At 39.5% G+C, this 25,574-nt stretch overlaps 1 protein-coding gene across 2 annotated transcripts; it reads left to right on the forward strand.

Moving 5' to 3' along the window:
* Positions 1-11,123: 11,123 nt before the first annotated feature.
* RIOK2 (RIO kinase 2) lies at positions 11,124-25,170 on the forward strand. 2 transcript variants are annotated; one of them, XM_075078463.1, is made up of 11 exons: positions 11,364-11,572; positions 12,394-12,532; positions 13,440-13,556; positions 14,503-14,678; positions 15,695-15,783; positions 16,668-16,859; positions 17,271-17,363; positions 18,312-18,848; positions 19,823-19,916; positions 24,378-24,574; positions 24,978-25,170. In XM_075078463.1, the coding sequence occupies exons 1-10, from the start codon at positions 11,507-11,509 to the stop codon at positions 24,537-24,539; spliced, it is 1,665 nt and encodes a 554-aa protein (XP_074934564.1). In that variant the 5' UTR covers positions 11,364-11,506; the 3' UTR covers positions 24,540-24,574; positions 24,978-25,170. The 2 variants fall into 2 exon arrangements, with proteins under 2 accessions (XP_074934562.1, XP_074934564.1); XM_075078461.1 differs by lacking the exon at positions 24,978-25,170 and having other exon boundaries at positions 11,124-11,572; positions 24,378-24,681.
* Positions 25,171-25,574: the final 404 nt, after the last annotated feature.

Genomic DNA, 25,574 nt, shown 5'->3' on the forward strand with positions numbered 1-25,574 from the left:
CCACAGCCTCTGTGTCCACATAAAACAAACTTGAGAACCAGAACAAGTACTGAAGAAACTCTGGAGTCGTTCCCACAAATCTGAAAGAAAAAAAGACACATTGGGGTAAAAACCTCCCAGAAACTTCCTGAAAAACAGAAGTAATGTGAAGACCTGACAGTAAGGACCAAACTCATTATTGGGAGACTACTAGTAATGTACTTCAGCATAGCAAATACATTTAAAGATATAATATTTGACCGCTTTCTGGAGAGATCTGATCCTTAATTTTTGAATCTTTGGGGATGGAACAGTTACAGTTGTCTCCAATAAGAACACCCTTCCTTCCACGTTTCAAATCACTGAGAATGTCTTCCCTACTTAAGAGAAAAAACATCCTCTAATTTCCCCAAAATACATTTTTAGCATTTTTTCCACAATGAGTACCTAACTTGCTACTGTCCCAGACACCTCCCTGTTGTAAATAGACCTATTTATAGACTATTTTGAGTATTTTATTACAATAGAACACTGCTCAGTAGATTTCATTTTGGTGAAAGGACTCATACGCAGCCAGCTGGACAGAACACAAAACACAGCAGAGCCAGAAAAAATACATTACAGCACCAGAAAGTCTTATTTACACTGCGCCCAGAACTGCAAAATTTATCAAATACATTTCCAGGCTCTTCCAGTGAAGTTAAGACTGCATTTTATAAAGGTATTTTGATCACACTTGTGCTTCATTCAATCATGAGCATATGGGGTTTATATTTTAGAATCATAGAATGGTTTGGGTTGGAAAGGACCTTTAGACGTCCAACCCCCTGCACAGAGCAGGGACATCTTCAGCTAGATCACGTTGCTCAGAGCCCTGTCTAGCCTGACCTTGAATGTTTCTAGGGATGGGGCCTCCACTACCTCTCTGGGCAACCTGTGCCAGTGCTTCACCACCCTCACTGTAAGATTTTTTTCCTTATATCCAATATAAACCTACCCTCCTTTAGTTTAAAGCCATTACCCCTTGCCCTGTCACAACAGGCCTTGCTAAAAAGATTGTCCCCATCTTTCCTTTAGTCCGTCTTTAAGTACTGAAAGGCCGCAATAAGGTCTCCCCAAAGCCTTCTCTTCTCCAGGATGAACAACCCCAACTCTCTCAGCCTGTCCTCACAGGAGAGGTGCTGCAGCCCCTCAGATCATTTTTGTGGCCCTCCTCTGGACCCGCTCCAACAGCTCCATGTCCTTCTTCTGGTGGGGACTCCAGAGATGGACTCAGTACTCCAGGTGGGGTCTCACCAGAGCAGAGTAGAGGGGCAGAATCACCTCCCTCGACCTGCTGGCCACGCTTCTTTTCATGCAGCCCAGGACCCAGTTGGCCTTCTGGGCTATGAGTGCACATTGTTGGCTCATGTCCAGCTTTCTGTCCACCAGTACCCCCAAGTCCTGCTCTGCAGGGATGCTCTCAATCTCTTCATTCCCCAGCCTGTATTGATAATGGGGGTTGCCCTGACCCAGGTGCAGGACTTTGCACTTGGCCTAGTTGAATGTCATGAGGTTGTTGTCACAGGCCCACCTCTCCACCTTGTCCATGTCACTCTGGATGACATCCTGTCCCTCAGGTGTGTCAACTGCACCACTCAGCTTGGTGTCATCTGCAAACTTGCTGATGGTACACACATGATCCCACTGCCTATGTCATTGATGAAGATATTAAGTAATACCATCCCAGTACAGACCCCTGAGGGACACCACTCATCACTGGTCTCCATCTGGACATCAAGCCATTGACCACCACCCTCTGGATGCTTACATCCAACCAGGTCCTTATCCCCTAAACAGTCCACCCATCAAATCTGTATCTCCCCAATTTAGAGAGAAGGATGCTGTGGGGGACCGTGTCAAAGGCCTTACAAAAGCCCGGACAGATGACAACCATAGCTCTTCCCTTGTGCACTGATGCAGTCATTCCATCACAGAAGGCCACTAGGTTGGTCAGACAGGACTTGCCCTTGGTGAAGCCATGCTGGCTGTCTTGAATCACCTCCCTGCGCTCCAAGTGCCTTAGCACAGCTTCTAGGAAGACCTGTGCAAAGATCTCCCCAGGCACAAAGGTGAGGCTGACAGGATGAGAGTTTCACGGTTCCTCCTTTCTACCCTTTTTAAAGATGGCCACAATGTTTCCCTCCTTCCAGTCACCAGGGACTTCACACAACTTTTAGAGAGCTAAGCACCTTGACTTCTGAGTGAGAAGACACTTTACTCCTGACCCACACAGATCAAGGAACCGGGCCAAAAATTACATACTTCTACTTTAAAAGCATTGGATTTAAAGGACAGTAAAATGTAAAGCAGCAAACTGACCAAAACAGAAAGCTTGTCCCTTGTCCAAGAATCAGATGGCTTCCTATGAAAAATGTTTCTTCTTCCGTCCAATAAGCAATTCTTATTTTGGATTTCTGATAGCATGACGAATTGAAGTACAGTAATAAAACAAGATGCTTAGGCATAGACTCAGATATTTCATAAATTTATCTGAAAAAGACACACACAGTTTTATATTCAGAATTTTGATCAAAAGTTGCAATAAAATTTCTGATTTACCATTCCTGTAGCAAGACTACTGTATCTTCTTTTTCATCTGATTTATCTTTAAGAACAATCTGCATACTTGAGATATTAAACTTTCCATTAGCTTTATTTCCTCAAACGAGAACCTTAAGCTGGCCTTTCATTTTGAGTGTGGACGCAAACTACTTTCAAAAGGTTCAAATTCCAGTAGTATCTCTTCCTTGCACATACATATTCCTATAGTGCTACAGATTCAAAACTCACTTTTCATACTTCAAGCCAACCCAGACACTATCTGTTACAGAATGTATGACTGCCTGAGTAGTTGTTCGGGTGGGTTTTTTGTTTGCTTGTTTTTAAATAAGTTTAGTCATAAAAAAATGTGAGCTGTCCTAGAGTATGCAAAATACCTGTTAACTGCAACATCCCCAGCAGGAGAAAGTTGTAGTTGAAGGAAGTGATTCCTGTGGAGTACCTAGCCAGTTTTGAAGAATTTTAAGATAAAATATGGATTTGCTTATATGTAAAGTTTTATACGTTTAAGAAAAAATTTTATTGCCAGTTCACTTGAGAGCACATCAACTTATGGCTTTTACTTGGACCTAAGAGTAGTTTATTCTTTGTGTAAGAAGTTGCTTAAAAATTGTTTTAAGAAGTCATCTGAAATAAAACTGTCTACAACAGGCTTCATGGCAAAAAAAAAAAAAAGAAAACAGATATGAGAGCCTACAGTCATATTTGCAGGGTTTAACAAGTTCCTGCTTCTCAGAGCTTAATTATAACTCCTTACATAACTGTGGATACATTCAGGTCTGGAGCAATGCAGAAGAGGGTCAGTTAAACAAAGTAACGCAAAGCAATCTGAACACGTAACTGCAAGAATTCTCACGTAAAGGAGATGCTAAAAATTAGTTTTATCCCTAAAACAAAAAAAAAAAGATAATGTTTCAAAAGCCCAGGAAACACAGTGGAATAGCAAATTGATAACAAATTATTCAGTTATCTCATTAGAGCTCTTTAAATACCAATTCCACCGTAAGAGTTTGTCTAGAAATTGTAAAAAAAGAAGCAAAACTAATTTTGCTAGTTAAAACTAGTTATGCAGTCATCTTGAATTTCCCATTCCTGTTTCAATCTGGTGGAGGATCTGATATGAAGGACACTTATCGCTCTTCTACTAAGAAGAATAGAACACAATTTTTATATAAAGTTTCTGAAAAACATAATTTACACGTACCTACACATTGTCTCATTGCCCACTCACTAAATAAATAATGGGGGTCCTATACAACAAACAGATATATTCATGACACCAAATGAAGATGTTTAAGACCAATGCCTGAACTAGACACCAAAGCTCACCATGAAGTCGACAGAGCCACCAGATCATTGAAATTCTCCATGCCAAGAGTCTGCCCAAACTAATTTTCATTTGTTTTTCAGATAATGCAACTCGGTTATTTTCACAAATGTAGTTAGCAGAAAATACTGTCTTGCTAGTCTTTAATAATTCATAGGCACTTCCATGATTTGAAGAGAGCTTAAAAGCCGGGGGGTAGGAAGATGTAGAGAATGGAAACCCTAAAAATGTTTCATTTTAATGTCTGGAAAATTTCAAATCAATTTGGGCAGAACTGGTTAAAAAAATGTTTCTACACATTCAGCAGAAGATTCTTACAAATTAACATTCTTTAAGTACTCTATTTTACTCCATCCACAGTGACTATCCTCCATCTCACGGGTACCTGGTTGCCCACACACCTGACAGTTGCTCTCTCAGGCAACAACCATGAAGACACCAAAACTCTGAAGAAATTACTTCTCTCCACTATATTAGCAGTCTCGATGTCGTGCTCCAGCAGTACAGCAGGAAAAGACAGAGACCTGCATGGAGGTGGAGGTGCTCATCAGTCAGCATAAGGAATATAGATGCTCAGAGCATGTGTGGTGAAGATGAAAGAAAGAAGGAATAAAGGATTAAGCCAAAGTCAGGGAGAGATACAAGCAAGGTGGGGTGAAACAGGTATAAGAGTTGGGGAGACCATAATGGGAATTGGGAGAAACATAGATAGCTAGATTTTCCACAAAGACTAAATGCAGTCCCAGCAAAGCCTGGAACTGTATTGCATTTCTGAGACTCTTTACTTGTTCATAATGAGAAACATTACAAAAATAACTGAAAAAAAGTGAAAATTAGTCTGCATTGACTCTCGGCATAGAGGATCTCAATGATCTGGAGGATGTGACAACGTCACAGGGACATTCAGTGTCTTATTCAATCACCAAGAATAATATTTGCGTTTCACATTTGCATTGGTAATGACACTTGAGATCCACTGCCAACCTGTATGCCCCTATTCCAATCTATTTTGTGATTCTACACATTTACCTCACTATAAATAACATCCACACACTCACAATTAATTTAAAAATTATATTTAAACTATGCTACAGTAAGTCATGTAAAGCTAAAAACTGAAATAAAACTGGGCTGCCTCAACAACCTGGATTCAGCCTCCGATGCATATTTCTACTACAACAGCCTTGTTACTTGACCTCGTATTACTACTTCTTACTTTGTGCAAGGTAAGATCTGAAGGGGAAACCTTCAGGCTCTGTAGAGTAAACCAAGCTGTAATATTCCTATCTCACTGCCACAGAAGCTGAAAGATGTGCCAGAAGGAAAGAGGATGATCTTGCAAAATAGCATCCAAATTCCCTGACAGAAACCCAAAACTCCTCAAAACTAGTTAAAAGAAAGGGAAAAGGGAACAAACTGCTTATGTGACTTTCGTAACTTTAGGGCTGCAACCAAGCAGGCCCCTGACCCTGTGCTAAAGCCCTTGATACAACTGACTTAAAAGGCTTCTGAGACCTGTCAAAATGGGATTGCACTCCAAACCATTAACTTTCCCCAGGCTTTGCTTTACTTGAGCACTGTAGTTAGCAATCACAGCTACAGCTTGGGCTACTCAGCTCGATGCCATGCAGCAAGCAGTGAACACACACTGTTCACCTACTGTTTTTGAATAGTTTGCAAAATAATTCTGGCAGATACATGCAGTTCAGGGACACCTTTCTAAAGAATTATAGAAGATCTTCACACTTCAGAAGCTTCCACAGACAGTATTCTGAGGGAAAATAATTTAAAATTATTTCAGCTGATAAAAACAATTCTTAGGAAAATTAAATGCATCTGAGCTGTGACCTTGTAATATTTGCATTTCACTTCAGATTTTAACAGCTGGCCTTCTACCATTTTTAACATACTATACACTGCAGAAAGTATTGAAAAAGAGAATAGTAGGCACATCTTTTTAAACTATTAGCAAAACACTACCCTAAGACAAAGATATAGAATCCAAGGGAGCTTGAGTTGTCATCACACCTTCATGAAATAAATGCTCACAGATTATGATTCCGTAACTATACTTAGAATCTTTTTGCCTCAAATCTGGAGAAAATGTATGGATGATAAAGCTTTGGACTCTGAACATAACTCACTACTATTAAAGGGCAAGGAAAAATTCCTCTCACTTCCCCTACCCCATCACTGGAAATACAGGAAAGAATATTCAAAGTGAAAATCATTGTAACTTTTTATGAAAGACAGCATGCCTTTAAAATATCAAAAATGTGCTGCTGTGCTTATTTAAAGCCTATTCTGTACGTAGGCTGGAGTAAAAATATCTGTAGAATTAAGCAACAGAGCACACGAACAAATTTTCAGCACACTATTTATTTACCACAAACACAAAGAACTTACAATTCAGCAGTTATAAAATGAACACAGAAGACACGCATAAAGGAAAAATTCAGCAGTTATAATTCAGCAGTTGCATACAGGAATGACAGCACCTAGTTTAAAGTTTCACAACAAGGTTTGCAGAGCTCTCACTCCATCACAGCCTGCCACTTTCCCATGTTCAGGAGAGAGCTCTACTCCCTTTTTTCCCCTTGATGTTATTTCAAATCTGAACACAAACACACTATCTTGAAATTCTCCTCTCATCTTGATCAAGCAAGGACAGGAGTATTGAGGCTTATTCCAATCTTTCCTCTCTAATTCATACATCAGAGCTCTCAACAAGGGAGTCTGACAGACTAACTCCCTCTGCACCCATGCCTACTAAAGGATAGCCATTCAAATCAAGAAAATGCTTCTTTCTTTTTAAAAAGCTAAGCAGTGATTCCAATGACAAATTACTACCCTCCTAAAGAAGTACAACAACCATCAGTTGATTACAGTATTTTGCTTACAGAAACATTAGAAACTACTGAGAAAACAGTCAATGACATATATACAATTTTATTGGATGGAATCGACTTGTACCTAGCTCTGAATGCTACACACCCTAAGTTAGCACTGGTAAATCTGCAGTGAGCTCCACAAAGGGGCTGTTACCTGCAAGGGTAAGACTGCATTTTAATGCTTGTAAACATACTATTATATGTAAAACTTGTTGGAAGTCTCTCAGCAAACACTAGAAACTAGCTCAGAAAATAAGCCAAGCTTTCAGACTTTAAGCTTATCCCTGCTACTTAGATCAATATCACCATAATAAGGCAGAGCAGAGAAGCTTGCACTCATGTGGAAAGAAAGCCTCACTAATATACTTCATAAGCACTAAGCTTCGCATACTACTTGCCCTAAGTATTAAAATAATGGTGTGCTTTGTGAGCCCTATGATTTTTAACAATAAAGAGTCTAAATAGCTAACTAGATAGTTATCCTGGGAAAGATTTAAGTGTGTTAAACATTCTATGTAATTTAATTAGAATCGAAAAGTTCCCGTATTATCTACTCTGAAAACATATAATACTCTGCTTTAACAGTCTTTCAGGAGGCTATTCTCAGCCATAAGGAGGGAATGGATCACAGCCAGACCTCACACATATTGGATAAGCTACAACTCTGATGCAAAGTAAGTTGTTTGGCCACAGACTACAGCTCACGAAGTGACCAACACTTCCTTAACAAGTGCCAAACACCTCTGTGAAGTTCCAGGTATAAACATGTAGGTAGAATACAGCTATCACTGTGGGGTCCTTATACATACAGTAATCACTTTTTCCCTTTTGAGTAATTCAGACATGTTAGCAGTTACCTAAACTAGAAATTCTAACACTACCACAGTCTATCCCCAAAAGAGTTATTACTAATTCTCATTTGAAAAGGGACACCTGCAGCAATAAACTCATAAGCATTCATATCTGTCTTGAGAACAGTAGTTTTCCAAAACTGCTCTGAAAGAGTCTACTATATGAAGTGCATTGTTCAAACCTTACATTCAACTAGAGCTTGTGGGGATTTATAAAATTACCTTCAGAAAAGAATGTGCAGCATTTGTACACCTGGCATAGACTCTCCTATTCATTTTTAAAGTTTTTGCAAATACAAAGGGATTTTTTATGTCCCCACAGTGATCATTCATACACATATTAACACACAAGTCAAAGTTTAAAAATGCCAAAAATACAATTTTGCTATGCATATGCTTCAAAATAAAGGCAACATATCCTTAGAAGTATACTGACCAGTCAAAAATAACCATATTTTTACAGTCCTCATTAATTTTGCTGCATCAGTGCAGACTTTTAGATAACATTCTTTTTTCATGGCTACGACCTTAAGCTGAGAAGCAACTTTTAAGAGAAATTCTTTTTTTTAATGGTTTTTACTGGAAATTTAACATCCCAGTTTGCCAGTTCAACTTTCAGGGGGCTTCCTTGTAAGTCCAGAACGTATTTGTGCTGTAAAGCAGTGATCCTATATTAAGAACCTGTAACAGTATCAGCTGCAGTTAGAATCTAAAGCACAGTAGCAGTGGCTCATACTAGAGACAGACTGGAAGAAAATTTTTAAAGTTACTATTCCTTATTATGGGGCATGACTATGAAGTTCTGGATAGGAGTATTATTATTATAGGTGTATATTCAAACATTTTCTTAATTAACTAATTGTACAGTGGCTTAATGTCCTCTTTTTTCGCCTCAGCTTACAGCTCATTTGGAAACTCACCTTACAGTTACATGTTCCTGGTGTTTCTAGCATAAAGATTTTCTAGAACTATCTCATCTACCAAATCTTATCAGCAAACCTTGCAGAAGAGATGCCAGACAGCAGATCAGTATATGCCATTCTTCATCACATCATGTAAGAACATGGACGAAATAAAAATATTAATGAACAAAAAAGAAAACCAAAACAAAACCACACAACTCCTTCCCCCCAAAAAAACCCCTAAAACTTGCTCATTGAAGTCAAGTGCATTACTGACATTCCTTAACTGGCCAACAAATCATAGAATCATTTAGGTTGGAAAAGACCCTTAAAATCCTCAAGTCCAACCATTAACCTAACACTACCAAGTCCATCACTAAACCATGGCCCTAAGCACCATGTCTACACATCTTTTAAATAACTCCAGGGACAGTGACTCAAATGCTTTCCTGAGCAGCCTGTTCCAGTTCTTGACAACCCTTTCGGGGAAGAAATTTTTTCTAATATCCAATCTAACCTCCCCTGGCACTACTTGATGCCACTTCCTCTCTTTCCTATCACTTGCTACTTTGGAGACAAGATGGACACCCACCTCGCTATACCCTCCTTTCAGGTAGTTGTAGAGAGTAATAAGGTCTCCCCTCAGGCTCCTTTCCTCCAGGCTAAACAACCCCAGTTCCCCTAGCCGCTCCTCACAGGACTTGTTCTCTAGACTCTTCACCAACCTCTTATGCTCTTTTTTCAAAATTTTCCTGAAAGTGTAGTGCTAATATTGAGGAAACAAATAGTTAAATATATCCTAATTACACTCTCTCCTTCACTGAGTGCTAACTTAAAACATTGAGAATGGTTAGGTGTCCCACATGCAGATTGTACTACTCCTGTTTATTTCTCCACAGCCTCCTTACAGCACAACAGCCTACATGACAGACCACACAAGAATGTCTCTGCCATACCACCTTGCAGAGGCACAGGAGGATTTCAGTTTTGTCTCCTCCTTTTGGCAGCCCAACCACCCCAGGAGCACTAGTTTGTGGTCTGGAACCACCAATCCAGGTAGCATATGATGCTATCAAGCAGTCCTGACTACCTGAGCACTGTCAGGCACTAGACACCTTGTAGCTGACAGCTATGCCCACCTGCATGCCGGCCAACCCCTGCAAGCAAAGTGTCACAATGACAGGCAGTAACAAACAACGCAGACATATGAAGGAGCAAAAAGTCTTTGAAAAGAGATGTGGAATGAATAAAGTGATCAACATGACAACTTATCTGATGGTAAAACATAATACTTTGAAAGGTACAGATAGCATAAGTAGGTGTGTGGAAATGGAACCGGGGCTTATGGAGTTTAGAGAGTTGAGGGTACTGTAGTACTAAGTTAGAATCATGGGGCTCTGATTTAAGTAAATATAGTAGCGATCAGGAGTTTGGTAGAAGGCATATACCCATGGTAAGAGGTTGATCTACCTATTAGACTCATGCACGCACCACTGATGTACAGAATTTCAACACAGCGTATGTTATACCTCCATATACTCTACCTTCCTCACCACTCGGAGACCACTGTATCACTGGCTAGTGCACTGCATACATAAATTATTTGAGGTCCTTATACATGGTCTCTGCCTGTATTGGTGGCAACTTATTACAAGAAAAAACAGACAAAAATACATAGATCTTGCTATCATTGTGAAAACTTTTCTCAAAGATCCTGGATTAGCAGGAACATCTTGCTAACTTGCCATGTCAGAAAGGCTTAGGAAAAAAAAGAGAAAGGGGGGCAGGGCACATTTTATAGCAATGTTCTGAAAATTAAAAAAAAGTATCAAGGATTCACTGGTTTAAGCCAACAGAAAGATACCCTTCTCACCAAAGACCTTGAGAATCTGAAAAATGCGGCACACAAAAAAGTTCATCGTAAATATTTTCATCACGAGTACTTATACTACAAAGCAACTGAGGAAAAGGTGTAGTATTTAATTACTGCCACAGAAATCAACCTCTCACCACTGCAGTCTAACGCACAATGAAGAACAGTTACTAACAAAGCAGTAAAAGCTCTTCCTTTCACAGCGAACGGGAGTTCCGACTACAGCCTCGTCCTTAAAGGAGTTGGGGAGGCGGTAAGAACCAACCCCCTCCCCAGTGGACAGGTTTGAGGTTTTTGTCCTGTCAGTATTTTTACTTGTTTTAGCCCTAATATCACATATCATTAAAATTTTAAACAAGTGACAGAAGGTGCAGTACTCATGGACCGGACCGGACCGGACCGGACCCGACCCGACCCGACCCGACCCAACCCGACAAACCACCGGCCCCGCCCCCATTCGCCGCGCGGGAAGGCAGCTGGCGCGGAGCACGCGCACAAAGGACGCCCTCCCCGGCTCACAGCCGCGTCACGTCCCGACCCCTCCCGGCCTCTGCGCAGGCGCAGTTGAAGGGGAGGCCTGCGCCCCGGGGGCGGGGCGGGGGGCAGTGCTGGGGCACCGCTCGGTAGGCCGAGCTGGCGCCGCCTCGCCTCGCCAGTCCGGGGAGCAGCGGTGGGCGGGGCTGGGGGGCTCCGCCTGCCGGCTTCGGCAGCGGCGTCTCTTCCAGGGAATCGGTCTTGGCAGATGCACACGCCGCCCAGCTAACCCACTCGCAGTAGGGACGGAGGGAGGTCGAGCCAACCTTGGAACGCCGCCTTGTTCTGTTTCAAATTTCGGTCGGTGATGACTCGGTGATGAGTGAAGCGCACAAAGATCCGGCCGAGGACATGAGTACTTACGCAGCTGCCAGGACCCAGACGCGCCGCAAGCCCGGCGCGGGAGGCGGGTGCCACGGCAGTGTCCAGAGCCCTGCGCAGGCGCGGGAGCCGTGTCGTGGCGCGGGAGTGTTTCCGCGCGGTCCGGCCTCTTCTCTCCGGGCCGAGCGGGCTCGTGGCGCCGCCGGCGCGTACCGGCCGCAGCGGTCATGGGGAAGCTGAACGTGGTGATGCTCCGGTACCTCTCCAGGGAGCACTTCAGGGTCCTGACCGCGGTGAGCTGGCGGGGGGGCCTGGCTGGGGGAGCAGCGGAGGCCGGCCTGGCGCAGGCCGGCGCGAGGACTTCCGCACGGCCGGTTAGCCGGGCGGGGTCGGGCGGGGTCCGTGCGCGGGTGGGAGGCAGGGCTGGTTGTGTCGCAGACGGCAGCGGAAGGAAGGCGGCAGCTGCGGGGGGTGGAACCTGCCTTGCTGCCTCGGCTAGGGTCCCGTGTTGGTGCTTGCTTCCCGGTGAGGGGGGGGGCCCAGGTCGTGCCGTTCTCTCCCGCAGCCCGTCGCCTCGGGGGGACCGTTAGTGGCAGGGTGGCCGCTGGGGCTGCCCAGGTGGTGGCTGCCCGGTGAGGTACCGCCACCAGTTTCTCCACAGGTGCTGATTGGTCTTGGCACCTGTCTAGGAGGAGTGAGCAAAGGCTCGCCAGGGCGCGGCGCGCTGCCTTGGCTGGTTGCGTGGTAAGCACAGGCTGCACCAGCTGGCCTGTCTGACTGTGCTGACAGCAGCGGTACTAGTGGAAAGGCAAACTGAGCCGTGGCTCTGTAAGTATGAGGAAACAGGCTTGTTTCAGCAATGTAGAACAACTCCTTCGTCCATTCCTGAGGCTGAAATCTAATCAGCCATTCATCTTCTGGCCAGTACTGTAGAAGTTTCAAGGCTGAATTATACAAAGGATATCAAGGGGCCATGATGCATATTAAATATTTGGTTGTAATCAAAAAAAAAAGAATGCATCCCTGAGAAGGGATTTTAGTCTCAAGCGGTATCTCATGTTATTTCATTGTTCAACACAGGGGCTAACAAATCTATTTTTATTTACTCTTTTAGGTGGAAATGGGCATGAAGAACCATGAAATAGTACCTGCTAGCTTAATTGCTTCCATTGCCAGCCTTAAACATGGTGGCTGTAATAAAATTTTGAGAGAGTTGGTGAAGCACAAACTTCTGGCTTATGAACGAACTAAAAGTGAGTTTGAATTTTGTGTTGGGCTCCTTCTTGCATTCTGTCCCCAGTGCCTCACAGTGGTACTTGCAGAAGTACCACAGCTTGGCACATATGAGTATCCAGAGCACTTGCTAGCCTTACCTTCTCTTGGACCTACCCTGGGAATATGGATTTGTGCAGCACCAAATGTAGCTATCTGCTGAGGTGCTGGTGATGAAGAAATTATAAAGATGGCAGGCAGAAAAGAGACGAACAGTTACTTTTTTTTTTTTTTGCCCCATCACCAAAGTCAGGAAAAATCAGTTCAGGCAATACACAGATGCATACATGAATCAACCCAAACAAGTAACAGTCTTACAGTACATAAACTGGAGCAGACTGCAAAAGCTTTGTACATTTCAGCCCTTCAGAGACAACTACAAAGCAGTTTTTATTCCCTGTCATGTGACAAGCAGTACGTGTGCAAGACTTTCTCCATTTCCCATTTTCAGCCTTTTTGTTGCATCTGGTTCTGCAAACATACTGCAGGAGTCTACAGGAAATTCCTATCCTTTTTGTCTCAGTTTTCAGAACATTAAGGGTCACTCTAGGTCATCGCAACAATCCCAGATCCCTGCAGAGTCTCCTGTATGTGTGACTTCCAAAATGCTCTTTGAGTTTTCCCAGGCTATTTAAAGTACTGTCGGTTGCTTTGATTAGAGAGGGGCTAACAGGCTGTCAGTCTTTTGCCCAGTTGTCAATTTTCATAGAACTTGCAGGAATTTAAACATCTTTACCATTCTGTCAAATTGGGCTGATATTAGCCAATGGGTGAAGTGGTACTTGGTTGTGGTATACTGTAAGCTGAAAGAAAACCCACTAAATTGAGACTTATTTCAAATGTATGCATAATGAGGAATTATATGTTCTGTGTCTTATTCTCGCCTAGCTTTCCAGGGTTATCGGTTAACTAATGCAGGATATGATTACCTTGCTCTGAAAACTCTGTCTTCCCGACAAGTCATAAATTCTGTTGGAAACCAGATGGGTGTTGGCAAAGAATCAGGTAATCAAAAAAAAAAAAAACCCAAAACATTTTAAATAATTTCTTTAAGCAAACTCAGCTGTAACGTTACAGATGAGTTTTCCTCTGGATAGTCACATCAGTTAAACTGAAATACCACCAAGATTTATGGGTCACTTGTTGAAATGCTATGTGAGGCTTCTGGCTGCATTTGAATATTAGTTCACAAGAGAGTTCTATTTTGACCGTTTAGTCTGATTATTGATTCATCACTAAAAAAGGTACTTTGCAGGCAGATGCTGTGTGTCATGCTTTGCGAAGAGCTTTCAACCATTTTAGCAAAAAGATAATTTCAGCTTTTTCATCCCACTTCAGATAGTAAAGGAAGACAAGCTCAAAACTATTGAAATGTTATCTTGGTTTCTCTTACATTCATGTAGATAGTAATTTGTCACAGCATATAACGTGAAGAATGAGAAGGGGATTATTGGGGACAGATGGTAGCAACGAAACGTAGCCTATTTGTTAACACTGTTTAAATTGAAAGGCTGGTCCCCTGGGTCCAGCTTGTCTGTCCACTGCATAGAAAGAAGGTGGCTCTTTCAGAGGGCAGTTAAGAACACCAGCATTTGCCCTAGATTTCCTTCAAGAATAGCTTATATTTATTCTCTGCTGTGCAGATAGCCTGGGTGTGTTAACCTTAGGAGAGGAACCTTGAGATCTCCTACTCTGAAAGATGTTTCAGATCTCATCAATATTTCTTCTAATGAGTATCATGATTTCTTTAACAATAATTTCTTCTTGTTCAGATCTCTAATGTACAGTATGTAAATTTAGCTGTCTTTACTAACTGTAGTAGAACTTGCCGTGCCAGAAATAGTAATTATGAGAAGTGAAGTAAACAAACTTATCACTGCACTTCTTCATCAGATACTAGCTTGTTAGATACCATTTATTTCTCAGATCTATGCCATTATATGTCTTCTAGATATTTATATTGTTGCAAATGAAGAGGAGCAACAGTTTGCATTGAAATTACATAGGCTTGGAAGAACTTCCTTTCGCAGTCTGAAAAATAAACGCGACTACCACAAGCACAGACATAAAATGTCATGGCTGTATTTATCCCGGCTGGCAGCAATGAAGGAGTTTGCCTATATGAAGGTAGGTAGCCATCCACACAATATCAGAGCCGAGGTGTAATAGACTGGAGGATGCTTTCCAGACTGTCTTTTGATCAGTTCTTATTTGCAGTAATGGTAGGATTTATGCCTTTTTTTTTTTAACTAATGGACTTTGTTTCAGATAATTTCAATGCTATATATTTTGTATAAAAATGAAGCTTTGCCATCAAAGTCATGTGGAACAGAAGCAGGTGTCAGAGAGAATTTCAGATGAACATTGTTATTTATGGATAGATGATTTATATATGACCAGTTCTGCTGTTTTTCCTTTAAAACTTGTTGCATAAGCTTGCAAAAACACCTTAAAAAGTAAGGAAATTTACAGTTACTTGTCAGAAGTATTCTTTTTTTTTGTTCAGCTGTAATTTCTTAAAATTAATTTATTTCTGAGTAAAAAGAGAATGAACCCATAAAAAAGTTGATTGGGTCAAGCGAATAACTGAAGTTGTGTTAGAAAAGGCAAACAGGAGAGCTTCAAAATATTATGACCTACCTTTGTTTAATCTTTAGTGTGATGTTATGCTGGTTATTGATATTTAAGAATGAACTTTTGTCTTACAGCAACTGAGTGTGGATTAACCAGTCAGGCAGAACTGTATTGGCAGTGACTTAGTGTGGAATTCTTTTCTGATGCCTGACACACTGTTCCAAGTTATCTGCTGTTGATTACTTGGGCTAAAAGATCAGATATGATTCTGTTGTTTTTCTCTTCTGTTTTGTTTTTCTTCCAGCTGCATGATAAATAAATTGTAGGCAGCATAGCAGTGTGCTTAGCGTCTAAACGTACGAATTTTAGTTGTCTTTGTAACAAATGGTCAAATAGTTGTTATGCTGTCTTCCTTCTTAAGCGTGTGATTTGATGTTACCCATGAGCATTTGAGTAATGTATGCTGCTTCCACAGTAATAGTAACTGTTTATCTTAGATTGGAGTTTGTCAATACATGTAATCTTTTCTTAACTATTTAATTTTAGTTTTCAATGTGTTGTCTTTCCAGGCTTTGCATGACAGAAAATTTCCTGTTCCAAAACCTGTAGACTACAACAGGCATGCAGTTGTTATGGAACTTATCGATGGCTATCCTTTGTAAGTACTGGAGCTTAAATGCTCTATGTTAGAGAAATCCTAACAATGTTCACTAAGGTATTACATCACATTGCTGGCTTATATACAACTTGGTGTCCACAAGGACCCCCCAGGTCCTTTTCTGCCAAGCTGCTTTCCAGCTGGGCAATGCCCATTGTGTACTGGTACATGAGGTTGTTCCTCCCCAGGTGCAGGACTTTGCATGGCTCATTGGACCTCATGAGGTTCATGTTGACCCATTTCTCCAGCCTGTTTAGGTCCCCCAAATGGCAGCATGACCCTCTGGCATATCAGCCGCTCCCAGTTTGGTGTCATCTGCAAACTCTGCACCATCCAGCTCATTAGTGAAGATGTTTAACAGAACTGGAACCACTTTTGGCTGCTGGGGTACACTGCTAGTCACTGACCTCCAACTAGAGTTTGCGCCCAGACGTTCAGTCAGTTTTCAATCCACCTCACTCTCTGCATATCCAAACTGTACATTAGCAGCTTTTCTATGAGAGTCTTACAGGAGACAGTGTCAAAGTCTTAACTGAAGTCTTGGGAGGTAATATCCACTGCTGTCCTCCCATGCAGCAAGGCCTGGATGTAAGGAGAAATTTTCTCCCATTGAGGACAGTGAGGCGGTGGCATGGGGTGCTTGGGCAAGTTGCACAGTCTCCCTCCATTCCTGGAATTTTTCAAGCCCCAACTCCACAAAGTTGGGAGCAATCTGGTCTGATCTCAGGATTGACTCAGCTTAGAGGAGAGTATTGGACTAGAGACCTGAGGGCCCTTTTAACTTTAATCACCCTGTCGTTCTGTCGTATGTTTTTTACGTACTTTGTCTGTTTCTAAATAAAGTCTTTAAATGTTCAAATATTTTATTTTATTTAACTTTTCAGATGCCAGGTGCACCAAATGGAAGATCCTGCCTCTGTCTACAGTGAATTAATGGATCTAATTGTAAAACTTGCCAGTCATGGTTTGATTCATGGTGATTTCAATGAATTTAATCTCATATTGGATAATGATGATCGTGTCACTATGATTGATTTTCCTCAGATGATATCAACATCACATGCAAATGCTGAATGGTAGGTTCAAATTTAAAGATGTTTTCAAAGTAAATCTGGCAAGTGTTGATGACAGCAAATAGTCAACTACGATGTGTTTCCATAAGCCTGTTTCTGATTCTTTTTCTGCCATTCTTGTTACGCAGCACAAATAACGTTCCAAACATAGTTTGGTTTATGAATGAGTAGAATGTTTCTAGGATAAATATGTAATTAATTGCTTCTCAGAGACAATTGTGTTCTTAGGTTAAGAAATGCTTAGAAGTAAACTGCATGCAGTTTGTCTCCTTAACATTTTTATTGGGATCAATAAGAGAAATAGTTTTCAAATAAAACCAGTAAAAGACAAGACATGTAGGATAAAGGTTTGTCATTGCAGTAGATGTCATTAGCTTGATTTTGTGTTTGTACAATTCTGTATCTTTTTTACAGGTATTTTGACAGAGATGTTAACTGTATTAAGGAGTTCTTTAAGAAACGCTTCAGCTATGAGAGTGAGCTCTTCCCAGCTTTCAAAGATATCAGGTACAAACTTCCAGATAGAGTTCTCCTATGTATGGTACTTGTGTCAGTTTTGTGAGAAAAATGAGAATGTCTGAGAGAATCTTGTAGGAGAAATAAAAAAACTAGGCCCAACTATGCAATTTTAAATTTTAGTTTTGTCATTCCCATTGTGTTTTCATCAACCAAAGTTACAACCAAAGTAAGTGGTTTCCAAAACCTAAAGTGTGCTTTAAAATCGGCTGCTGCCTCCTTTGTCTTTCCTCTTGCAGCTACGGAAGAAAAATCAATCCGAAAGCTTGAACCAAATGGTAAATATCTAGATGTTAACAGTGATGCAGAATCAGTTTCTCCCACTTCTCAAAGTCTATTTGACAGGTTTAGTATATTGAGGATTAATTTGGATTTCAATTTTAAATGTATTTTTTAAATGCTAGTAGATATGGTGAATGCCTCTTCAAACATTACTCTGTTCAGATTTTCTTCCTAATGTCTTTGGCCCCTTCTGAAAAGTAATTTTTCGCTTACTTTAAGACTGAAGCTGTCAGATTGAAAAAGGCTTTATTTCATTCTGAGTGCTTTACCAAAGGGGTGCCGCACTTGAATCAGTCTCTATGCATCAGCGTACCCTTTATTCTTCTGTTTGCTTAAACATAGTTTGAACTTAAAGCCAAATTGTATTCCTGCTAAAGTAAAATAATTTCCTGTAAATAAACAAATAAATGCTGGTTATGGAGATGGAATCATCTTATGTAGAAGTTTGCTTCTCTCAGGCCACATTCTGTTAATACTTTACCTAAAGCTCAGTACTGTCATGTGGTGTTCTGTGTGTTTCAACAGAGTATATCCACTTTGATAGTAGTATGGGTAATTATAGTCTGGCTTAACTCATATATTTAATCCAAAATGTAGCATATTGGTAGCTTGATGATCTAGCATATTAAAACAAAACATACTTCACTACTTTCACAGGAGAGAGTGTTCTCTTGATAGAGAAATTGCTGCCAGTGGCTATACAAAAGAAATGCAGGAAGATGGTGAACTGCTTTACCCACCAAGTTCTGATGAGGATGATAATACAACAGATGTATCAGAATTTGTAGAAGATGCTGATGATAAGATCAACTTCTTCAGCAAAGATAAAGAAAACAATGCAGACTTCATGTATAAAGTGGGTGATTTCTCTGAAAGCAGAATCTCTAATGACTTTATGGATAGCATTGAGGAGACTGGTTCAACTGAAAGTCATGAAAATACACAAAGGCTGAATATGTCAAAGTTGAGTTCAGCCTTAGAAAAAGTTGAAGGTGAAGCTATGCTTTGGAAGTCTGGTGAAGATGCAGAGAGTTGTCCGGTTGCTTTTTTTGAGGGCAAAAGCATAACTGAAAATGCTGCTGAAGTCAAAAATCAGACAGGTCAAGAAGGGTGCCATAATGATATGGAGGATGGAGACAAATGCCCTGACCTGGTGGACTTATCAACTTTAAATGAGAAATTCAGGGCTTACAGGTAAAGATTCATATTTATTATCTAGGACTGTGGTTCCTCCCTTCCCCCAAATAAATATAAATCAAGTAGCTGAAAAAGGACTAACGTTCAGCTACCCTTGTTTAAATTGGAGACTAAAAATGTAATTTATTTTTAAACCATTGCAGTGAATATCTTTCCTGTTTGGTCTCATGATAGGTAACCTGTTGATTGTTACTACATATGTAATGCTTCATGTGTAATGCTTCATGTGTATGTAATGTAATAACAGACCAGTTACCCAGCTGTTTAATAATATCGAGAGAACAGGTCTTGGGTGTAATTCATAGACCAACCTGTTTTCCGTGGTGCCATTTTTTCCCCTTTTTCTTTATTTCAGTTAATATTGGTAGTGAAAGAGTTCTTGACATTAAAATACTGCTTCTAAATAACTTTTATAAATAGGTTTATAATCTGAATGCTCTGTCTCAAAGCCAAATTATTCTGCCGCTCACTCAGGTGAAGTTAGCAGTAACAAGCTCCTTGGAATGTATTATTCAAATATATTGTAGTATGTGGTGTTCTAGCTTTTAATTCCTTTCCTGAGGTATTTAGAAATTCCTACTTACCTTCAGGCTAGCCCCTTGTATGTGAAACTCTGAGTTTGCCAGCCCACCATGTACTGGGATGCATATACCAAGCTCATACTTTCCCTCATCCACTTCTACTTTTTAGTGAAATGAATTGTCAACACATTGTGCAGAATCTGAAATATTTTTTCTAAGCATTCTGAAAGCTCTTTTCATGTGCTTGGTATATATGTGGCTATTGTGCAAAGAATTCTTCCTTTCATAAAATGCCTGTTTTGAACAACTAGTGTTAATATTTAAAATCTAACTTGCATCCTCTCATGGGAGTTTTTGTCTTTTTGAGATATAAACTTAAAGCGTGGTGCACATAAAGGCAAAGGATGTTCATCTTGCTAGTGGAATAAAACATTGATTTATGTATTTTAGAAATGAGAATATCGTTCATATTGCTGAGCACAGAACAAGGACTAAAACTACTACATCAGAGAGAAGTGTTGGGAGCTGTTCAACCATTCCACAGGTAAATATTATTGTTATTAAATTATTAACTACTTTAATTTCAGATCGTGTTAAATTGCACATAGCTGTTGGTACGTATTTCTAAAGATGTTACCTAGCGTTAATTATCTTTAAGATGACTGTTGCCATGGACCGCTCTGGTTTGCATTTCCATGCCACATTAAAATAGGACTGATCCTTCTGTAATTGTTTATAGGGAGTGATTTCCAGCACTTCCCTTCGTGTATTGTTCTTTTCTCTTTCATGAAAGCTCTATGCCAGCATTAATAGCTCTCATTTTTCCAGTAACAGGCTAGTGTATGTTAATGTATGTTAATGCACTAACATATAATCAGTACATGCATTTCTGTTACTAGCCACAATTAATATTTATTTTAAAAGTGGATGCTTGAGTCAATATTTAATTTCACCTTTTTCACCTGTCTTAGAGATTTCTTCACACTCTTTTCTGAAACAGAATTTTAAAGGGAAGAAAGTCCAATGTTCTTTATTAGTTATGAAGTATTCTTGTACAAAACAGGAAGAAACTTTTCATCTGACAGCTGATCCATGAGGTAATTTTTCACTTAGGATAGACTACATACTTGCCATTGTAAATATTGGTACCTATGTTCCGTCTTATTTTCTTTTGCAGTTAGGAGCAGAAACTCTGAAAAATCTAGTTTGGGAAGCATGTTAGTGTAGCTTCAGCTGTTTACCAAATGTAAATGTACTTTTGTAATCTGTGTCTTTTCAAAGCATTTCTATTGCCTAATTAGAGTATTAGTCCTAGAAGTACTATATCTGAAACCTACAGTGCTGCAAGAGTGATTTTTTTGTTGTTGTTGTTAGTTAGACTTGATCTTCCTTATTTACTGTCTTTTCAGTCTGCTACTTACTCCTTCAGTACTTTTCTAAAAAAAGGCTTTGCTAGTGCCCTATTAAGTGATGTGTTATTCTGTGAATCGGCCTTGATTTACAAAAGTTGCCTGTTGGTGGCTATAATATTCATGGAATAGTTGACTGCTTTACTCTTTCATGTTTGGATTTTTATTTTTAAGATAAGTATTTTAAAATACACCAATAACCAATAAAGTTGCATGTGTAAATAAATGTTTGCATTTGTCTAAGACATTTTATTCAGGTCTTCATGAGAGGAGGAAGAAACAACTTTGATCTTCACCATCGCAGTTCTTATTCTAGGGGATGGCATTGTATCTTAAGGAGACAAAAGATTAGGCTAAAACTGGGGGATGAAGTAGGCAAGAGCTAGGGTGACCTGCCAGGAACTCGCGAGCTTCTGGTCCATCCAATCTTTTCTTTTCTTTCTTTTTGTTCTTCTTGCTTGAGTTGGCTAATTTAAATTAGAATTAAAAAACACAAAAAATTATTGCTGTTAAGTCCTATAAAGGAAATTACTTGAGATTGCACTCCCATACACCACTTGGTGGTATCAGTGGTCATTATGGAGCTATAGAGACCTTCTTGACTATTTAGTGGACGTATGTTTATTCTGTAGCTGGACATGTAAAACATGTTAAAATTATTTAAATGGCCTGTACATACCTAATTTTCTGTTCTAAAAGGAAGAGAAAAGCACTTTTGCAGAAGAGCTTTCAAGAGATTCAGCCACATAAAAAACTTTTTCCTGCACTAATTTACCTTACATAATGCTTTTACTTGCAAGCTTTTGTAGTGAGTAAAAGAACATTTCTGCCCATTGCTGAATCTTATTTTAACTTTTGAGTGTTAGAGCTAAAGAAGCAGTATGTATAATGACCTATTTGTAACATAAGAAAATAATTACACAACTAAAAATGCAAAATAATGACACTGCAGTAAGATCCACTGGGCTGCTTAGAGCTGATGCCTGTTATTGCTGCTAGCATTTATCTGTCGCTTATGCAGCTTGCTTTCTGTTCAGTGGAGAAAACATATTAAAAAATAAGCATATTTGTAAATTAATCACACCAAGGAATTCATATGGGCATATATAAACAATGGCAGTAATAGCAGCATGTACAGTCATAACTTGGAGACAATGCCAAGGTATCTTTCTGTGCTTGTACAAATCTTTGTATGCACTGATGTAATTTAATTAGAGGAAACAATGTGAATTATCAAAAATTTAAATAATGTGAATCTGTTTACTGTGAAGGATTTCTCAATATTTGCTTACATTTAGGTTATGATGATGGAAAGACTAGTGAGTCTTTCCACCATGTGCTGAGGTTGAGCAATAGAATGGGGTACGTTTACATCCTGATTACATATCAAAGACTTCTGGTATCCATCTTGAAAAATTTCTTCTAGCAAGTTTTGTTTAAACTGTGAAGGAAGTCATCTCTACTGGACCAGAGTGGGAGAAGTAGAGAAGCCTTCTTTCAGGGTTCTGCCTATAGAAAACACAGAACAACGGGTATTTTATAGGCAAAAGAAAAACATCAGTGCAACACTTTTAATTAGTTCTGATCATTTTTTCTTCAATATTTTTAAAGAGAACCTACAACTTTTATTTCCAAATAAAATGGTTAAATAAAATAAAATGGTTAGATACTGAGTCCTACCTAAGGAAAGAAGGACGCATCACATAAAACAGCTTTTTTTATCCACATTTTGACAGTCAGCCTGCATGCGACATAACTTAGGAAATTGCTATTCAAGTGGTTCCCTAATTATTACAGGATTCCTGCTGAAATCAGGATTGAGTAAGTGGATTCATTGACAACCTTGTATTTTGCTACTTCAGTTGTATTAGTCGCAGCAATTCCTAAAGAGTATAGTTTGCCAAAATTATGCTTTCTGATTCCTGATTTACTCAGTACCAACTTACTAATTCATACGCTACAGTGAAATTGAGTTGATAGAACAATCAACAAAGCACAACAAGGCAACCAAAATTGGGCTACATTTAAAGGAAATGTAATTAGATGGATATTTTCCCTTGTCCAGTTATTTGGACAGAAGCAGATCTTTTAGTGAGGGCAGATTTATTCCTTTATATGATTTTTTTTAATGCTTTATTAATTAGAATAAAAATAAGACACTCCTTTGGGATTTCCAACAAGATATGATTCTGTCTTGATTGAATAGTTAGAAAGATGAAAATAATGTGATTTCTCTTTTTCTTCCAAGACAATATATGCACGTATGCACTCAATATCAGTGCAGCAGACTGAGCTGGGATCATTTCCAAATTACAAAATCACTGCCACAATATACTAAATCATGGCTTCATTTTTATTATGGATATCTATTGCCATCATAATGGAGAGCAGAACTCAGAATGGAAACATAGGTGTAAATAACAGATGACATTTCATAAAACTACTGCAGTTTTATGGAAATAACAGTTGCTGGTGTTGTTTCAGTAGTTATGCCTCTACAGCAAGAGACAGTCCTGACCTTGTGAATCTAAATAGGAGAGTGCCTTACAACAGGGGAAAACCAAAGGAGGAATGGTAAATCAGTCCTGACTGCACCTCTTTTTGGCCATTCTTGTGGTAAAGAGTTACTGTTTTCCATTAGAATCATACTGAGATCTTTGTAATCCAAACTTTAGGAAAAACAGGCTGCTAAGAAAAAATAGGGACAAACCAAATAATTACTGCAGGACATGAAATGTCTATTGGCTTTTTTTTTTTCCTTTTTTTTTTTTGGTTAGTTTTTAAAGGACTAACTAGTTTTAAAATTAATTAGTTTTAAAATAAATTAAAAAAATAAATCAGTTTTAAAAAGGACTAATTAGTTTTAAAATTAAATTTGTCAAACCTTCAAGCATAGAATGTTATCAGCTTTTACATTTTTGCAGAGGACATGTTTTGCACCGAGAGGTGCTGGTCCTTTATGATCCCCATAAGAAAGACACTTAAACTCCACAAAATATGATTTAAAATGCTATTTATTAGGACTAAGACTATCAGACTAGAATAACATGGATAATCCCATACCCCTTTAGATGCTGGGAGCCCTGAGGGTATAGCATTGAACCGGATTCCAACACACATGCAGCACACCATGCAGACCTTGTCGGTAGCAGAGAATCTCTCTTTTCAGTCAGTCAAGCTATTTTATGATTTTCTTTCAAGGAAACAAATACGTTCATTATTTCTACAGTCAAGATGAACTGATGTTCACTTGAGAACTTCTTGCTGCACTTCTTGATAAGGGCAGGGCCGCACAGGAGGCCTAATTGTAAGTGCTGAGCCAGAGCTGGCTGAGTTCATACTACTGCCAACAGATCTGTGCAGCACAACACAGGCCTGAAGACAGCCCTGTACATGCAGCTTAGTGCAACACAGCACAGACCTGGGCTTACTCATGTTAACTGTTCTTTAGATCACTAACTTCATAATGTACAGAGGTCTTCTGCTTAGGATCGTGCACGTTCAAGCTGGTACTGAAAATACACTATCATTGTGCCATGTCTTAGTACTAAATGCTTTTCAAAAAGTCTGATATTGGATTGTTTGTTTATTTGTAGGAACTGGTGAAACAGAAGATAAAACGTCAACTGACCAAACACCAAAAGTCTGCTCTGAGGCAACGGCTACAAAAAGGAGAGGCAAATATTTATACCAAACAACGTAGAGAAAATATGCACAATATTAAGTCAAGCTTGGATGCAGCTAGTTTCTGGGGATAATTAGAGCTCCCAGAGAACATGAGAGAACTCATAATGTATGCATTTGAAAGAATTATTCTAATAACCAATAATCTTTTTATATAATGGATCAATCTCTACAACCAAATATTTTTCTGGAAGTTAATAAAACTCATTCTGGTTCCTGTGGTTTTGACTGAGGGATTTTGTTTTGTGTTTCCATTTAAAACCATTGACTGTAATTTAAATTAAATCAGTAGTACCAGCTAAGATCATTTAACTACAGTAATTTCCAACAGTGTCTGACTGCAAATCAATTGTACCTTGCAAATTTTTGCAATCACGTGAAATTTAAATTCAAAACATTGCCTTCCTGTTATAAACAGATATTTGTTTGGTTTAATTAAAAATCACAAATATGAACCCGATAACAGTTAGTACTCTAAGATTTCTTTTGCACCTCTTTTGTTCTTTTTTCAGAAATACTGCCATGGCTTTTACTATGCTATATCCTTGGGGCCTGAAGACCTAGATGAAAAACAAGTTATCTTGATTTTTTTAAATTTTTTTGAAATTTTGGGCAAGATATGTTGTCATAAAATTAGATGGTGTTATATTTAAAAACATGTAATAAACTTAAGGAGAGAAGTGTTTGTGAACACTGAAGCAAGAGAAACCAGTTTACCTTTTTCTTTGTTCTTTTTTTAACCTTCTATCTGCTGTATCTGTGCTTGAGGTGTGAGGTGGAGCCCTTGTTGAGAAGGACAGCTTGGTAGAATTCAAATTATCAATCTGTGGTTTGGAAGAATCTTGTATCTTTTACTTGCCTTAGAACAATTATGAACTTTGGCTTTGACTTTCAACTTTCTGTTCGCATGTCCAATATGATCCGTTCTTTTCCCTGTGTACCTGATAGGCCTGATACCCTATTCAGGTTTTAGCCTGTTGAAGAATTGCAGCCTCTATCCTGTCTTGCAGCACACTCTTGCTTTCAAAGCTTTACATTTTTGTCTTCCCCCTGGAACAACGTAAAAGCTAGTCTCAGCCAGCAGGTGTATATGGTCTTAAATAAAACCA

This window comes from Phalacrocorax aristotelis, chromosome Z, assembly GCF_949628215.1.
Source record: "Phalacrocorax aristotelis chromosome Z, bGulAri2.1, whole genome shotgun sequence".
Lineage (NCBI taxonomy): Eukaryota > Metazoa > Chordata > Aves > Suliformes > Phalacrocoracidae > Phalacrocorax > Phalacrocorax aristotelis.

Coding starts and splice junctions, on each gene's coding strand:
- RIOK2 (XM_075078461.1), top strand. CDS start 11,507: ATGGGGAAGCTGAACGTGGTGATGCTCCGGTACCTCTCCAGGGAGCAC. Junction 16,860..17,270: donor TCACATGCAAATGCTGAATG/GTAGGTTCAAAT, acceptor TCTTTTTTACAG/GTATTTTGACAGAGATGTTA. Junction 18,849..19,822: donor GAGAAATTCAGGGCTTACAG/GTAAAGATTCAT, acceptor TATGTATTTTAG/AAATGAGAATATCGTTCATA.